The following is a 16,674-nucleotide window of genomic DNA, read 5'->3' on the forward strand; positions in this document are numbered from 1 at the left end:
GTTCATCGGATTTAAAAAAAAAGTTCACCAAATTTGAATAAAATCATCGGATTTGAAAAAAGTTTTCTTGATTTTAGAATAGGCCATTGAATTTGAAAAAAGTTAATCGAGTTTTAAAGTTCATCGGATTTAAAAAAAAGTTCATTAATTTTTTTTAAATTTCAACGAATTTGAGAAATGTTAATCCAATTTTAAAATAATCATCAAATGAAATAAAAATCACTGATTTTGAAAAAGAAAAGTTCATATACAAGGGTAAGAGAAAACCCGGCATGGCTAATATTCACATGAAAAATTAACTATTGGCCCATCCCGGCGCAAAATCTTGTGCTTGTAGTCGATTGCATGAGTGAGAAGAACTCCTATTCAAGAGGAGAGTCATGTCACACATGCGCACCGGCGGCGGAGCTACAGCAAGGCCAGATGTGCCATGGCCCGCCCAGCCCATGGCCTAAATAATGAAGAGTATAAAGAAACATGGCCCTCTTGAGAGAGAAAAAGATACGTGTTCTCTTCATCTCGGCCCACCTCGGTCCGCCCAACAAATTTTGGGTAGCTCCGCCACCGCACATGCCTATCTGAGAACCCCATAAAAAAATTGTACATGAGGCGGGGGAGGCGATCTGGACAAAGTAGCTTTGAGCCGGAGATGCGGTGCACACCATCGAACGTTTCTTGCAGGCCAGCGACCCGGGTTCCTGGCCCCTTCCTTGCAACGGAGGCGGACGCGCGCGCGGGAAAAAGGGAGGAAGAAAACCCGGTGCCGTTCCTCGGGTTCGCCGCCGAGGCCGTTGGCGCCGGGCCGTGGAGGGTGGCGTCCTGATCCGGCCGCCCGCTCGCCCCGGGACAGGCGAAAAGGTGCAAAAACGCTACGTCCGACAAGCCGGAGCCGTTGCGATCGACGTGGCCGGATAGCCGTCCGATACTACCATTACGTGCAAGCCAGCACGCTCTATCCATCCATCCGTTGTCACCTGCGTCGCATGGCCCGTACATGGCCTGGTGGTGCTCCCTACGCGACGTATCCCCAACAAACCGATCGGGCCGCGTCTCGCTTCACCTGTGCCCCGGGACAAGCGAAAAGGTGTAAAAACGGTAGTCAGACAAGCCGGAGCCGTTGCCGCGGCTAGCTGTCCGATGCCATTACGTGCAAGCCAGCTTGCTCGATCTATTCATCCACCGCCCGTCCATCTGTGCATCGTCACCTTGGTCGCATGGCCCGTGCATGCATGCATGGCTCACCGGTGCTCCCTACGCGACGCATCCCCAACAACCCGAGGCTCTCGGCCGCCACGCACCCAGCCAACACTCCCCCGTCGTCACGTGCGCCAACACTCCCCCGTCGTCACGTGCTTTACGTCCAGCCGTAGATTTGTACTCGCGCGAGCGGCTTTTGGCCCCGGAGCGAACGCATGCGGCGATGGGGCTGGAAAGCGTGCATGCGTTTCTGACTTTCTACAAGCATGTCCACGTGTCCGGGGAGACGAGGAAGCGTCTCCACGACGACGCGCAACCTATTTTTGTTGGGGTCGAAACGTGCGGGGAAAACGGAAGCTTTTTGCATGGATAGACAGCAGTAACGCCGTGCGTGCGTGACGACGAAATGCACTGCGTGGCGTTGGGCTGCCGATGTTTATCTTCGTGCTCATCGATTAACGCCGTGTGTGTTTATTGTTTTCCCTTTTTTTTTTGCTTTTGCTAGTATTAATTTATCGGTGAGGGTGAAAAGATATGTCCTGCTCACGTCCACCGGTTACCCGCGTGGTTGGAAAGTACGTCTTTGCCCTCCTCCCCGCACCGACCGGAAAAAGGAATTGCATTTTCTTTCTTTTTTGCATAACTCGAATCGATCGAAGCCAATGCAAACATTTTTGGGCCGTAAAATGGAAAACACCAAGAGAATTGTTTTGTCTAAAATTTAATTGCTTCCCCAATGCGCTAGACATTTGTATTCCCAAGTTTAATTACCCGATCCTCGTCGAGGTATGAGCTAAGAAAATGCATTCATTGCCGGGGGTGCGCCTGCGGCAATGTGCCAGGACGGAATAGGTAAATAAAAAGATCGGTGCCGCGGTAGTAAAGTGTTGCCTGGTCCCGACTCCTTTTCACGCTTCATACACCTGGCTCCTCATTTTATGCCAGTCTTCTTCTTCTAAACCTCCCACCGCCAAACACCCCTCCCCTCTTCTCTAGACTTTCGTCCACCCTTCTTCTCGCCCCACCCATCCAGTCCACCCCACCGCCGCGCAATGGAGATCCACCCCTCCTTCTCGCGCCCATCCTTCCAGTCCACCCAACCACCGCGCAATGGAGATCCACCCTTCTTTCTCGCGCCCATCCTTCCAGTCCACCCCACCGCCGCGCAATGGAGATCCACCCCCTTGTTCTCATGCCCATCCTTCCAGTCCACCCCACCGCCGCGCAATGGAGATCCACCCCCTCTTTCTCGCGCCCATCCTTCCAGTCCACTCCACCGCCGCGCAATGGAGATCCACCCCCTCTTTCTCGCGCCCATCCTTCCAGTCCACCCCACCGCCGCGCAATGGAGATCCACCCCCTCTTTCTCGTGCCCATCCTTCCAGTCCACCCCACCATCACGCAATGGAGACCCACCCCCTCCTTCCAGTCCACCCCACCACCGCACAATAGAGATCCACCTTCTTCCTCTAGCCATCGAATCCTAGTGAAGACCACCGTCTGGTTCAACGAGCAGCGCCTATTGTCATGCTCGCCTCGAGTTGAGAGCTGCTCCCCCCACTCACGCCAAGAATAACCGCCCGCGGCAACCGAATGCCCATGGGTGGATTTAGACGCGGACACGGAAATTCTAGAGCACAGTGAGGTTTAGTTAGCCACGGGTGAGAAGAAATGATGTTACCTCGGGAACGATGCCCGAAAATCCGGACGGGTCGATTGAGGCAGCGAGGAAGAACGGCGGTTGGGAGGGGCGCGGCGAAGAGAAGCGGGGAACAGCGGTGCCGGCGAGAGGATAGGAGTCGGCGGTCGAACAGAGCAGGGCGGGGCGGCAGCTGCAGAAGCCGGAAGGGGGAGGAGGACGAAATTCCGGGCGGGGGCGATTGAGGCGGCGAGGTGGGACAACGACAGGGACGGCGCGACGATATGGAGCAAGGGGTGAACGGAGCGACGCAGGGGAGGGGGGGAGGGGGCTCACGTCCAGATCCCGGTGATGCCGCCGCCGTCGACCAACTCTCCCCCCTCCTTATCCCCCCCCCCCCCCCCCCCCCCCCCCGCCGGATTACTAACTCTAAATATATTTTTCTCAAATAAAATACTTAGATCAGCGTAAGGAAAAAGAAAACACATAGGGCTGTTTTAGTACTTTCATTTCATCAGTTTTTGCCCCTATGGTAATTCGTTCGTCTATTTAATTAACGGAATGCCGCCGTCCACCGAGAGTCAGTGGCCATAATACGAACGAACTGCCGCCCCATGGCTTCCTCCTCTTCTTCCTCCCGTACCCTTTCGCCCTCCTCCCCCTGACCCGCCCCAACCCGCCCCGACCCGGCTGCCGCCCCGCCCCGTTCGGTCCGGCCGCCGTCCACTGCCCTCTCGCCGTCGCCGCCGTTCCCTGCTCATCCTCGGCCGCGCCCCTCCAAATCGCCGTCCCTCCTCGCTGCGTCAGCCGGCGCGCCCGGATTTCCCGGGCACGGGTTCCGAGGTAATTTCGTCCCTTCTCACCCGTGGCTAGGTAAGCCCCACTGGGCTCTAGGATTTCTGCGCGCGCCTCTAGATCCGCCCGCGCGCACTCGGTTGCCGCGGGCGGTTTATTTTTAGAGCGAATGGGGGGGAGCAGCTCTCAGCTCGAGGCGAGCCGGGCAGTGGGCTGCTCGTTGAACTGGACAGTGATCTTCGCTGGAATTCGAGCCATGTTAACGGATTTCACGAGATTGATTGTCGTAGAGGTTTTTCATTTCATCCTTGGACCGTGTTTCTGAAATTCGGGATCAGGAGGCGCTGCTGTCTGAATATGTGTTTATGCTTTGGTTGATGCCGTTCAGAATTGAAACGGCTGCTTGTGTGACGGCAGCGCCGCTAGAGTGGCCTGCGGGTCTCTGTTGATTTCTGCAACCGTGGTGTGGGCACCGGACTGCATCATACATGCAGTGCTCTTGGCTGGGCATTTGTTTTCACAGCGTGCTGGCTTAGATTAGTCACTGATGAACTAACATGGTGTATGAATGCAGATTATTCGGGTGGGGGATGTGCCTGGACAAGCGAGCGTAGTTAATTAGCTATTAATGCTGCTGTTTTTGGCTTTTTGCAGTGAACAGTCGGTACAGGGTAGAACTGCTTAATAATACACATCAGTCTGATTTTCAGGTGGCCAAACACTCTTGTTTTTACTCTTCGTCTAAGTGACAGCAAGCTGTTTCAATTGCCAATTGCTGTATGTTCTGACCCTCATCTTGATTTTATTATTGCAGGTTTTAAGCCTGGAAGATTACCAAGACCCAAGGGTATTGCCTGAGCAGAGTAATTGAGTTCTAAATCTGCCATCATGTTTAATTATTAGTTCCATGTTTGTTCTTAATCAATTAATGATGTTATGGTTGATCCTTGTCTGTGCAGGAAATTTACACCTCATTTCCATTTTTATGATGATAATTTATTCCTCTGCAAACTATTCCAAAATGCTACGAGATTAAAACATGTGAAACTCATACGTCCCAATTTTATTCATTTAATGCTCTGTTGAATTTTATGCTTTGTGTATGTTCTTATGCTGGCACTAGATCTGTGTCCATTCATCCTCCACAATTAGTGTACAATTTTCTGTTATGTTCATCAAGATTGCTGATGCTAAGCCTTATCTACAGCTGAAGAATGCCTGTTCTTGCCAAATTGATATCTCTGTGAAGTTTTTGTCCTGTACCACGACTACTTAAGAAAACATGTTTTCCTCGCATTTTGCATGTCGACTTACAGGGTTTGGACTGACTGCTGACCATATTTACTTAATCTGATTTGCAGGAAGAGTTAATGAAAAAGCATTGTTGATCCATAAGCAAGGGAATTGTGGTTGGCATCATGCCACATAGAAATATGTGTTGGACACATCAGGGTGATAATCTTGAATCAGAGGAAGGACAAGCTCAGCCTGAAAATTACAGTAATGGTGGCACTGGGAGTAATTTATCCAATCAGGGCGTGCAAGTTGCTCTTGGAGTTCCAGGAAATACTACTAGTGATGGAGTCCGTGACTCACGGGGTTACTATGAGAGCATTAATAATCAGCGCCAGCATGCTCAGAATTTATACCCATATGGAGGCGTTGATCCGAGTTTTGTCTACCCATCGACTATGTACAATCCCGGTATGCCAACACCATCTGTGAACAGATATGTTCCTCATGCAAGTTTTGGACAGGGCAATCCACCACCCTCACCTTCATATCATCAAGTTGCCACAGGAACTAGGGATGAGAGTGGCAGCAGTAGCAGTTTTGGTGATGCTGCCAGAGAATCCATGAAAATGAGGAATGCTGTAACCGAGAGTGGCCATCATTTTGATCATGGATTTGCAAGCTCGAGTTCATCTGCTCATGTGCCTCAGAATCCTGCACAAGGGACATGGGGTGCTTCATTTGAATCACATGGTGCACCAAATGGCTCTTCTGCTGATGGACCGAACAGGGCAACACCAATGGCTACTCACCCAGCATTGGCGCGTCATGGTAACTATGTATTTCCAGCTGGTCACATGGTCCAGGGCAATGCATGGACTACACACCCTGCAAATATTATTGCTGACGGAGTCCCACACTGGGCATACAACAATGCACTCCACAATCCTTCAGGTAAGTAAACCTTCTTGATTAATAAAAGTGAAATTGTTTTGCTAAGTGATGATTCAAGGCACTTTTTTATGTCTGTCAGTAGTTTTCATTGAATAATTAGTGGCTTATATTCTTGGTAGTTTTCATTAGTTAGATTAACTCTAACCTTTTATAAGTTATGGCCTGGCTATAGGATATAATTCTGTGAGTGAGATGTGGAGAGGTAACCGAAAGTATTGCTTTTTTAACAGGTCAGTTTGCTCATCCAGGAACAATGGGCATGCCAAATGGTAGTCTTCAAGACTATCAAGCTGGCCCTTCTGCTACTTTTCATGGGCCTTTACCTCATTTCAACCAGATTCCTGTGCATAGCACGCAAACTCCTGCTATGCTTAATCATATTCAGATGCAAGGGCCTCAGCGTCAGAGCAATGTAGTGCAAGGTGCTAACCCTTCTGGAATGGTGCAAGGTGCAAACCCTTCTGGAATGGTGCAAGGTGCAAACCCTTCTGGAATGGTGCAAGGTCCAAATCCTGCTGGAATGGTGCAAGGTGCAAATCGTTCTCGAAGGGCGTTCACCTGGGATCCATGTCTGCCTTTCTCCAGTTCTGGACATACTAACGGACCTCCAGTTCATGCATTTTTTACAGATCAAGTTTACAATGGGAGTCTAAGACTTCTTCAGGTGATTCACATTTCCATAATTCTTCTCATGGAATGATAGCATGCATGTAGCTTTAATTGCATAATTAATGCTGGAAAAAATATCTTCCTTGGATACTTTGTTTGCGTCTACCTGCTGTTTCTTGTGAGGCATAGAAGATGTATTACCCGTTTGCATGTATAATTTGGACTTGAATCCTTGATTCTGCAAGGATACGCATGCTTCATACTTATGGTGGAAACACAATTTCGTTTTCAAAGAGTAATCAATTGATGTAAGAATTTAGTCATAAAAGATCTCTGGGATATTTTTTCAAGAAAACATTGCCAATTATTGCCCTTGGTTGCTGAAGTGCTGCACATTTATTTTACTTGAAATCTTCAAAATATGCCTGTCATCAAGTTTTAGAAAATCAAATTACCTAAACATTTTTTGTGAGCCCTTTACCATATGTATTTTCCCCTGCAATCTGTGTTGCATGAATAGCATGCCTTAATTTTGGCCAAGACAAATGAAACCATTTTTTTCCATTGCTGTGATAAGTGATTATCATGTTTCTGTTGTCTTGCTTGCCTACTGCCTCTATTAGTATCTACAGACATTAAAATTTGCGATCCGTACCTCACTAATACTGTATTTCTACTCCCTCCGTTCGGAATTACTTGTCGCAGAAATGGACGTATCTAGACGTATTTTAGTTCTAGATACATCCATTTCCGAGACAAGTAATTCCGAACGGAGGGAGTATATGACTGGGCTTACTTTTTATGAGTGATTTCCTTTGGAGTATGGCTATCTGATGTAATCAATCTGCCCATACAGCAAGCTGCTATGGCGACTATGTCAACATTTTATGATGCAATACATCTTATTGACGAACAATGGGATATGGGGCTAGATATAGACAGCATGACCTATGAGGTATGGAGCAGATGACCAACTCACTGGATTGTGAGTTTCTCGCAGACACTTTCGCGGGTTTGCATGTATGTAACTGTTAAAATGCGGTCCTGCTCTCCTGCAGGACCTTCTAGCATTGCAAGAACAGATTGGAGATGTCAATACCGGTTTGCCAGAAAGGTACATCCATCAAAATCTGAGGGTACATCAGTATGTTGTTCCCAGGGCAGCTCGCGGGTCCGATCAGTCTGTGGAGAAGGATGCTTGCATCATATGCCAGGTATTTTCCCTTACACACTCTATCTCTTGTGTTAGTAACACCACTGGATCTTAATTTCTAAGTTTTGTACTGTACTAAACAATTAACCTGACAACATTTACATAGTAATAATATTGTAACTCCTTATCCTTTTTAGAAGCAGCTTATTTACCTAGAACAGTCAAAACGCCCCTTTGTCACGATCAACGGCTAGATTAACCAGATATACAGTTTTGCTGTCAATGCCCGTCTCTGGTTTCTAAAGCGTGTTTGTTCCGTGTCTTTGCAGGAGGAGTTTGAGGCGAGAGACCTTGTAGGAACCCTCGACTGCGGTCACAAGTACCATGAGGCGTGCATCAAGCAGTGGCTGATGGTGAAGAACTTGTGCCCCATCTGCAAGGCAACAGCTTTGCCAGCAGAGTGAAGCAGCGGGTGACCGGCGCCAATAAACCATTTGCCGCAGCAGTGACTGAGATTCAGCTCAGTTTCTTGTACATAAGAGATGTTGGATGATTGTGTTATTTACCTGTAATTTCCTGTTCGGTTTGTTGTGGACATAGCCTGCCCCAAAACTGTATAGCCAGAGAATGGTTTCATTTCCTAGACTGCTCTTAGACCCCCCCATGGTGCCTGAACTTCTCTCATCATGGTTTTCCTATTGCCCGTTTTATCTATTTGTACATTGTAATTAGACCTATATATTTCCCTTTGCCAAAAATCAGAATTGAGAACTCAAATGGTTCTTTCTTCTGGATGTTCTATATGGTTTTCTTTCCGTTTCGAAAAAAAAAAATGGTTTACTTGGTTTTGCAGTTTCGGTTTCTACGGTATAGGGGTGTTTGGTTAGGCTTAACTTTGGCTTTTGGAGTTTGGTTTATAACCGAAAAAAGCACCTATTTTTATGCTCTTGGCTTTGGCTTTTGACTGGATACTGTTACATGATGGTATAAGCCAAAAGGCAAAGCCAAAAGCAGAAAAATATACTATGTTTTTTTGGCTTATAAACCAAACTCTAAAAGCTCAAATTTTGCCTAACCTATAGTCTAGCAATAGTTTTTGGCTTTTAACTGTAGTTTTCATGATGGGAGTCAGCCAAAAAAATTGGTACAGTAACAGTTTATCATGACAAATCCCCTGAACGAAATGGAACTGTGTGAACAATCAGACTCAGGAATACACATATCCAAGAGGTAGAAAACATCCAAGGAAAGGCCTGTAAGAAATTCGCGATAACCTCACTCACAGTTTCAAATCCCTAAACTATACCAGCAAAAGTTGTAGTCCTGAACGAATCAAATATATCAAACATGGCAAAATGAACACTGGGATATGGTTCATGGCGCATGAATACAAACGAGGACTATGACTGCAATAACATAGTGCCCTCCCCTACAGTATATAAGATGCTTGAGCTAAGACGAACAACAGTTGGATTTCTTCACCGCGGACACGTCGTCCTTGGAGCCGACGTTGATGGTCTTGCCCTTGGGGGGCGCGGCGGGGTCGTCGCCGATGTCGAGGGCCTTCTTGCTCACCACGCGGTAGATCTGCGAGAGCACCTCGGTGAAGGCGTCCTCGACGTTCATCGCCTCGAGGGCGGACGTCTCCATGAAGAAGGTGTTCTCGCGCTCGGCGAAGGCCTTGGCGTCCTCGGACGGGACGGTCCTGAGGTGGCGCAGGTCCGCCTTGTTCCCCACGAGCATGATCACGATGTTGGCGTCCGTGTGGTCCTTGAGCTCCCTCAGCCACCTCTCGACGTTCTCGAAGGTGACGTGCCTCGTGACGTCGTAGACCACCAGGGCGCCCACCGCCCCGCGGTAGTACGCGCTTGTGATCGCCCGGTACCTGCAGACGATGATCAGTCGCCGGTGCGGGTAGCAGTTTAACAGCAAATGAGCATGTATGGTCGCTCTCACTGAACCCAGGCAGTTAAATTAGTCGCTCTCAATTAAAAGGTTCCTGTGTCTAATTGATGATTGCAAATTGTTCAGCACAGGAGTTGTAATTGATGGCTACAAGATGTTTCCTCGTCAACCAGCAAGCATGTTCCCCAAAGCACATATGCTCTACTCTCTAACAGCTGGATTGCATGTACAGTCTATATCAGGGTCATCTCCTGGCCCTACACAATCTTCAGTTGCAACAGCACATTGCTAAAAATGTGATACCCTGAACCTGAAGCATGGTCAGGCTGCTCAGCCATGGAAAGCTATGTATGGATCGAGGCAATGCCAAACCGAATCTCGACATTCAGTGGAGCATTTGAATCGAACACAGCAGCGTGTGCTGCTGCAGCAGCAGCATCCAAGGATCGCCGACAACAAGGGGCCATGAGATCCACATGACACAGCGGCTGCTGTAACGGCAGGGCAGGGAGGGGAGGAATGGATCTGGGGGTTGGAATGGATGGGGGGATGGGTTACCTCTCCTGGCCGGCGGTGTCCCAGATCTGGGCCTTGACGACCTTGTCGTCGACGTGGATGCTGCGGGTGGCGAACTCGACGCCGATGGTGGACTTGGACTCGAGGCTGAACTCGTTGCGGGTGAAGCGGGTGAGCAGGTTGGACTTGCCCACCCCCGAGTCCCCGATCAGCACCACCTTGAACAGGTAGTCGTAGTCGTCCTCCGCCCTGTACGCCATCTCCCTCCCCTCCGGCCGCCTTCTTCTTCCTCGTCGGCGGCGGGCGGCGGGCGGCGGGCGGCGTCGGCCTCTCCTCCTTGCTGCTGGTGCTGCTGCTGCTGCTTCTTGTTGGCTGGATAGATCGTATCGCGGCCGTGGTTGTTGTGCCTTCCGCTCCGCTCCGTTAGTCGGCCGCACGCCGCGCCAGCCGCCAGCGACCTGACGCGACGTGCCTGGGCCCAAGGGGAATGAGAAATGTAGGTAGGCCCTGAGCGACCGGGCGGCCCAGCCCAGCCCATACGGACTGGATGGGCCTGGGCTGCGCTCACTCGGTTCACTTCGCACGGTCCTTCCCGTTCGGCAAGCCAGGAGCCAGTCACACTCCACTCCACTCCACTGACGGCAGCGGCAGCAGGAGCGGCGCCGGCGCGGACGGCGAGACGACCCCAGCTACGGCACCGGGACGACGGCGCTGCTCTCTCTGGTATGTGACTCCCCCTCATCCTCGCGCCTCTTCCGCATTCCTCTCCCGCTCGCTCGCTCGCTCGGAGGGCTTGGGAGCCGGGTGCGCCCGCCGTGCCTCTGGCCATGCGGCGCTTACGGAAGATCGACGCCTGCTCCGGCGACGGGACGCCTCTGATCTCGGGCTTCCTCTCCTGCTCACGCGGGGTGTGGGTCTGGGACTGGGGTTCCATCCGTCCGTCGCAGCTCCCGCCGCGTTCGCGAGCCGTGCGCGCCAGGTGTTCGACGCATTGCCTCTGCGCAACCGAAGTGCTGCTGCTGCTGCTTCTGTGCCGTGATTCTGCTCGCTGTGTTTGGTTGGAATGGTTGGTGTTTGGTGAAAGGGCAGTGGTCGCTGATGATGTTGTTTCTTTGCGCTTGCAGGGCAGATGGCAGCGGAGAAGAAGCCGCACTCGCAGCCGGCGCTGTCGTGGTCGTCCATCCCGCTCGACCTGGCCGGCCTGGTGCTCCGCCTGCTCCCCACGTACGCCGACCGCGCCCGCTTCGCTGCGGTGTGCCCACAGTGGCGTGCCGCCGCGAAGCGGCAGCAGCTGCTGCCCCCACCACTGCCACTGCTCGCGCTGCCGGATGGCACCTTCTACAGCCTACCGTATACCAAGCCCTTCCGCTTCCCTGGCTGCGGCTTTGCTGGGTATCAGAGTGCCTGTGGCAACTGGCTCGTCTTCCCCCGTGACGACGGCTGCTTTTTGGTCGACCCATTCTCTAGGGAAACAGTGACGCTCCCTCTTCTCTCCAATGTCCGGCTTCGGCCTCCAAATGCAGTCGCCAAATGGTCAGAGGACGGCACGGTGAAATATGCGGACCCTTACACTACATGGATGCATATCAATACATCTGAGAAGCTGCACATAAGTAAGCTAATCCTGTGCTCGCCAACTCTCGTTGCTGCACTAGTCGGCATTGGACACACCAGTCAGATTCTCATGTGCCAGCCAGGGGCCTTGTCGTGGTCAGTACGCGCCTACGATCGGTGCAAGCGGTTCGAAGACATGTCATTTTACCAGGGAAAGCTCTACGCCATTGCCAAGGACGAGAACCTTCTTGTGGTTAACATCAGCCAGGACCAAAGCACCGGCGATCCGCAGGTCTCTCGGATTGGACAAGTCATTGAGGGTGAGCCATGGTATCCAGTTGTGTTCGATGACAACACTATACCCTGCAAGAAGCTCTACCTGGTTGAAGGGCATGGGACGTTGCTGATGGTTCGGAGGGCGATTTGGTGCCAGGTACCTGGACCTGGAGTGCGTGGCAAAGTTGTTGCCAGAGAGAGCAGCTTTGAGGTTTTTGAGGCTGACTTTGAGCATTCACGGTGGGTCAAGGTGTCGGCTTTGGGGGGTTTCATGCTTCTAGGGCGAAGGTGCTCCAGGGTTTTGTCCTTGTCTCAGTATGGGATCCCCGATGGTCACATCTTTTTCTTGGATGATGATGAGGAGAATCTTGTGGAGTATGGCTATGACAAGGAGAACACTTCTTTCGGCACATATGACATAAGATCTGACAGGGTCCGTTCTGTTCATCCAGATATTTCCTGGAAGCGTGGCGATGAGATGCGTCTGGCAGCATGGCTCTTCCCGCAGGACTGAAGCGGAGGTGTTATACTGTTATCCCTATGCAGGCTGCTTCTAGGTTATCTGACCGTGCCATAGCTGTTGTTGTTCAGTGGTTTTTTTGCAAGCTGCTCACATGTTACCTATCTGACCGTGGTATATGTATGGTAGTTGATGTGGTGTTCAGTGGAACCCATGCAAGCCATGAAATGCATTAGTAGTAATTTATCTGAACTAGGTTACTCTGTTAAGTGCCTGTGTATTAGTACTTGTCTGAACTAGTAATTGTGGTGCTTGATATGCAAGCTGTTAACTGTGTACTGTGGCTGTTGCCTGTGCCTACTAAAAATCTCAAAATGCATAATTTCTTCTCTGTATCTTTGACATGGTGGTCTATTTTATCTGAACTAGGTTACTCTGTTAGTTACAGTCTTATACTGGTACTCTGAACTAATCATGGTCGTTAATGTGCAAGCTGCTAACTGCATTGGTCTTTTTTTTTAAAGAACTGCATTGGTCTTCAACTGGTACTCTGATTGTTATTGTGCGTATGGAAGATGTTTAAAGCGGTCGTGGTCTTTTTTGTAATTTCCGATGATTTGGCATGGTGGTGTGTGACTCCCTGTAGTTGTAGATTTGTTTTTAGCTGAACTAGCTATCTTTTGTGATGATCTTTGCGCAGTTGTGCTGTTAGTGTGGCTTGAGCACATATTTCAATAACTTTTTCATGTATGGAGCATTTTTTTCCTGTCAAAGCAATCATTAGACGGTGGGACATGTTCCTAGATAATTTTTTTGTAATGAATATTTTTAATTGTCAAAATACCATAAAAGCTGCAAGAACATTTTATGACCCTTTTATGGATTTTGAAACATATTTCAAAACAATTGTACAAGATATCTGCTGGAAAATTTATTATTATATTAAATATTAATTTATCAACCACAGTCTATAAATTATATAAATTATTTATTTATTTAAAACATTAATAACAGTCAATCAATGAAAACTTAATCTTGTCTTCCAACCCACAGCATGGCTAAATAAGGGGTATAACACACCCAACATCTAATAGGGGTTTCCTAATGAAGAGTGTTTTTTTTTCCGCAAAAGGATCGCATGATCCATTTGAAAAAAACATTGAGTCATTTGCACGTGAGATTTAAACAAATTTGGTTGACTAAAGGAAAATCCTGCAAGCACCTAATTGAGTACACTTTGTTTGAAAAGTAAAATCATCTGCGCACCCGCTCCATTTGCTGAATATTTCCTTTAATATGCCTTTTTTCTCCATCTTCTCTCAGTCTGTTTCTTAATTTTTTTTGTCTATTCTCTTTTCATTATTTGTTTATCTGTCATCTTCTTTAAATTGCTCCTTTCATTTTTCTTGGCCTTTGCATATACATAAGGCGTTCATGTTTGTTTCACAAAATGTTCAGGTGATAGTTGTTGGCTGGTCGGCTTCAAAAATAATAATTGTTTACTGGTGATTGGTCTGTGCCAAAATTGAACTGCAAAAACGTCTGATATTTTGGTAAGGAGGGAGTAACAATTTGTGTGTTTCTTAAATGCATAAACATATTTCATAGACGGCATAACGCTTCAATATTTTTTTTCCTATATGAACATGAAAATTCGCTGGAATAATTTGTACTTTTTTTATGGACCCTGGGCATATTAGAAACATGTTTTAGAATTTCCTTGAACAGATTATTTTTCACACACGCACACACAGATGTATTTTTTAAAAAAGTATTGCATAAATATGGGGAAAATATATTGAAATCAATCTCGAAGTCGCCAAGTGCCAACTGAAATCGATACTGTTCCTCTTTGAAAAAGAGAAGGCGGGAACTCATTTTTCTTATGCTAACGGGGGCATCTTTTTCAGTGAGTGGGCGTTCGGCCCATACGGCTTGGTTTGGCCTGGGCCTGCGTATCCACAGCCAGTTGGGCTGTTGGACTGATACACTCGACACTCCGCTCCACTTCCCACCACAGTCACACACTCCACACTCCAGCTCCGGCGCGCACGGCAACTCCGACCCCCTCTCCGGCAGCGGGACGGCACTGGTATCTCAGGTACCGCCTCTCTCTCTTTCTCTTCACGGGCCTTCCTCCTTCCTCCCTCGCTCGCTCGGGGATTTGTGTCCCCCAAATCCGCCGCTTCTGCCGGCAATGCACGCCAGATGTTCGACGCATTGCCGCCTCGCCGGGGAATGCTTCCGTTCCGTGATTCTCATTGGTGTTTTCCGTCTCGTTGCCATGTCGGAATTCGGAAAATGAGGCGGCTTTCGCTGATGCCGTTGCTTTCTTGTTTCGAAGGGTTGATGGCGGCGGAGAAGAAGCCCCACCTGCAGCCGCCGGCGCTGTCGTGGTCGTCCATCCCGCTGGAGCTGGCCGGCCTGGTGCTCAGCCTGCTCCCCGCGCATGCCGACCGCGCCCGCTTCGCCGCGGTGTGCCCGCAGTGGCGTGCCGCTGCGAGGCAGCAGCAGCGGCTGCCCCCGCCGCTGCCGCTGATCGCGCTCCCGGACGGCACCTTCTACAGCCTCCCCTACCCCACGCCCTTCCGCTTCCCCGGCTGCGGCTTCGCCGGGTACCAGAGCGCCTGCGGCAGCTGGCTCGTCTTCCCCCGCGACGACGGCTGCTTCCTGGTCGACCCCTTCTCTAGGGAAACAGTGACGCTCCCTCCTCTCTCCAGCGTCCGACTCCGGCCTCCAAATGCAGTCGCCAAATGGTCGTATGAGCATGGGGCAAAAGTAGCTGACCCTTATGTCACATGGATGCATATGAAGGACTCAGACAAGCTGCACATAAGTAAGCTAGTCGTGTGCTCACCAAATCTTGTTGCTGCCCTTGTCGGCATTGGATACACAAGTCAGATTCTAATGTGCCAGCCAGGGGCCTTGTCGTGGTCAGTACGTGCGTACGATCGGTGCAAGAGGTTTGAAGACATGTCATTCTACCAGGGCAAGCTCTACGCCCTCACCAAAGGCGAGAACCTTCTTGTGGTGAACATCAGCGACGACCATAGCACCGGGGATCCACAGGTTTCTCGTATTGGACAAGTCATCAAGGGTGATCCATGGTTCTCATACGTGTTCGGCACCACCACCATGCTCTGCAAGAAGCTCTACCTGGTTGAGTCCTGTGGGGCAATGCTGATGGTACGCAGGACGATTTTCTGCCGGGTTCCTACGACGGTGGAGCCGTTGCTGGACCAAGTGCGTTTGAGGTTTTCAAGGCTGACTTTGAGCATTCAGGATGGGTCAAGGTGTCGACGGTGGGGGCTGACCAGGTGTTGTTTCTAGGGCGAAGGTGCTCCAGGTCGTTGCCCTTCTCTCAGTATGGGGTCCCGGGTGATCACATCTTGTTTTTGGATGATGATGAGGAAAATCGTACGGAGTATGGCTATGCCGAGGAGAACACTTCTTACGGCACCTAGGCCATGGGATCCGGCAGGTACCGTTCTGTTCATCCAGACATTTCCTGGAAGCGTGGCGATGAAATGCGTCTGGCAGCATGGCTCTTCCCTCATGACTGAAGCACTGTTATTTCTATGCAAGCTGCTACCAGGCTATCTGACCGTGCTATAGATGTTGTTGTTCAGTGGTTATTTTGCAAGCTGCTCACATGTTATCTATCTGACCGTGGTATGTATGGTGGTTGGTGTGGTGTTCAGTGGAAACCATGCAAGACATGAAATGCATTAGTAGTATTTATCTGTACTATAGGTTATTCTGTTAGTTGCCATGCATCAGTAATTCTCTGAACTAATTATGGTGGTTACTATGCAAGCTGTTAACGGTGCCGGCTTTCAGCTGGTACTATCTTTACTTTTATCTGAAATGCATTGTAGTATTTTTTTTCAATTGTTCGATGATTTGGCATGGTGGACTCTGATCACCTGTAGTGGTAGATTTCCTTTGTGCTCAAGTAGATATCTTGTGATGGGCCTTGTGCAGTTTTGTGGTCTGAACACCTATTTCAAGAACTTTTTCAAGCACGGGGCATCTTTTGCTGTCTACACAGTTATTAGACAGTGGAACATGTTCCTAGATAATATTTTGTACTATTGGATATTTTTATTTGTCAAATTGTTTTCTAAAAGTTGCGACAAATTGTATTGCCATGCATATTTCAAATAGATGCTGAAACATATTTCAATACAGCCATGCCAAATCTTTTCTGGAAATTTTATGGTTATGAATATATTTTTATCAAACCCAATTTATGAAATATTTATTTGTTGAAAACTGCAATAGTCAAGAGAAAAATAATCTTGTCCTCCATCCCACGGCATTACTAAAGAAGAGATCTAGCGCACCAATCTTGAAAGGAGATCCCTAATGCAAAGTGGACTT

At 49.2% G+C, this 16,674-nt stretch overlaps 4 protein-coding genes across 9 annotated transcripts; 3 read left to right on the forward strand and 1 right to left on the reverse strand.

Moving 5' to 3' along the window:
- The first annotated feature begins 3,405 nt into the window (after positions 1–3,405).
- On the forward strand, positions 3,406–8,363 carry LOC123183110 (probable E3 ubiquitin-protein ligase ZFP1). 6 transcript variants are annotated; one of them, XM_044595849.1, is made up of 9 exons: positions 3,406–3,679; positions 4,286–4,341; positions 4,446–4,494; positions 4,993–5,818; positions 6,049–6,348; positions 6,448–6,482; positions 7,284–7,382; positions 7,486–7,641; positions 7,910–8,363. In XM_044595849.1, the coding sequence occupies exons 4-9, from the start codon at positions 5,050–5,052 to the stop codon at positions 8,042–8,044; spliced, it is 1,494 nt and encodes a 497-aa protein (XP_044451784.1). In that variant the 5' UTR covers positions 3,406–3,679; positions 4,286–4,341; positions 4,446–4,494; positions 4,993–5,049; the 3' UTR covers positions 8,045–8,363. The 6 variants fall into 6 exon arrangements, with proteins under 6 accessions (XP_044451784.1, XP_044451782.1, XP_044451783.1 ...); XM_044595847.1 differs by having other exon boundaries at positions 4,993–5,335; positions 5,423–5,818; positions 6,049–6,482; XM_044595848.1 differs by having other exon boundaries at positions 4,993–5,335; positions 5,432–5,818; positions 6,049–6,482.
- Positions 8,364–8,806: 443 nt separating this feature from the next.
- Positions 8,807–10,450, reverse strand: LOC123183114 (ras-related protein RABA1f). Its single transcript, XM_044595854.1, has 2 exons — positions 10,044–10,450; positions 8,807–9,465 (listed from the first exon to the last, which is right to left on the reverse strand). Exons 1-2 carry the CDS (start codon positions 10,259–10,261, stop codon positions 9,033–9,035), a joined length of 651 nt encoding a protein of 216 aa, XP_044451789.1. The 5' UTR covers positions 10,262–10,450; the 3' UTR covers positions 8,807–9,032.
- Positions 10,451–10,524: 74 nt separating this feature from the next.
- On the forward strand, positions 10,525–12,688 carry LOC123183113 (F-box protein At2g26160). Its single transcript, XM_044595853.1, has 2 exons — positions 10,525–10,724; positions 11,126–12,688. The coding sequence occupies exon 2, from the start codon at positions 11,131–11,133 to the stop codon at positions 12,343–12,345; it is 1,215 nt and encodes a 404-aa protein (XP_044451788.1). The 5' UTR covers positions 10,525–10,724; positions 11,126–11,130; the 3' UTR covers positions 12,346–12,688.
- Positions 12,689–14,262: 1,574 nt separating this feature from the next.
- Positions 14,263–16,261, forward strand: LOC123183112 (F-box protein At1g10110-like). Its single transcript, XM_044595852.1, has 2 exons — positions 14,263–14,392; positions 14,636–16,261. The coding sequence occupies exon 2, from the start codon at positions 14,641–14,643 to the stop codon at positions 15,619–15,621; it is 981 nt and encodes a 326-aa protein (XP_044451787.1). The 5' UTR covers positions 14,263–14,392; positions 14,636–14,640; the 3' UTR covers positions 15,622–16,261.
- Positions 16,262–16,674: the final 413 nt, after the last annotated feature.

The sequence above is a fragment of the Triticum aestivum genome, chromosome 1D (assembly GCF_018294505.1).
Source record: "Triticum aestivum cultivar Chinese Spring chromosome 1D, IWGSC CS RefSeq v2.1, whole genome shotgun sequence".
NCBI lineage: Eukaryota > Viridiplantae > Streptophyta > Magnoliopsida > Poales > Poaceae > Triticum > Triticum aestivum.

Coding starts and splice junctions, on each gene's coding strand:
- LOC123183110 (XM_044595843.1), top strand. CDS start 5,050: ATGCCACATAGAAATATGTGTTGGACACATCAGGGTGATAATCTTGAA. Junction 7,383..7,485: donor TAGACAGCATGACCTATGAG/GTATGGAGCAGA, acceptor GCTCTCCTGCAG/GACCTTCTAGCATTGCAAGA. Junction 7,642..7,909: donor ATGCTTGCATCATATGCCAG/GTATTTTCCCTT, acceptor GTGTCTTTGCAG/GAGGAGTTTGAGGCGAGAGA.
- LOC123183112 (XM_044595852.1), top strand. CDS start 14,641: ATGGCGGCGGAGAAGAAGCCCCACCTGCAGCCGCCGGCGCTGTCGTGG.
- LOC123183114 (XM_044595854.1), bottom strand. CDS start 10,261: ATGGCGTACAGGGCGGAGGACGACTACGACTACCTGTTCAAGGTGGTG. Junction 9,466..10,043: donor GACACCGCCGGCCAGGAGAG/GTAACCCATCCC, acceptor CATCGTCTGCAG/GTACCGGGCGATCACAAGCG.
- LOC123183113 (XM_044595853.1), top strand. CDS start 11,131: ATGGCAGCGGAGAAGAAGCCGCACTCGCAGCCGGCGCTGTCGTGGTCG.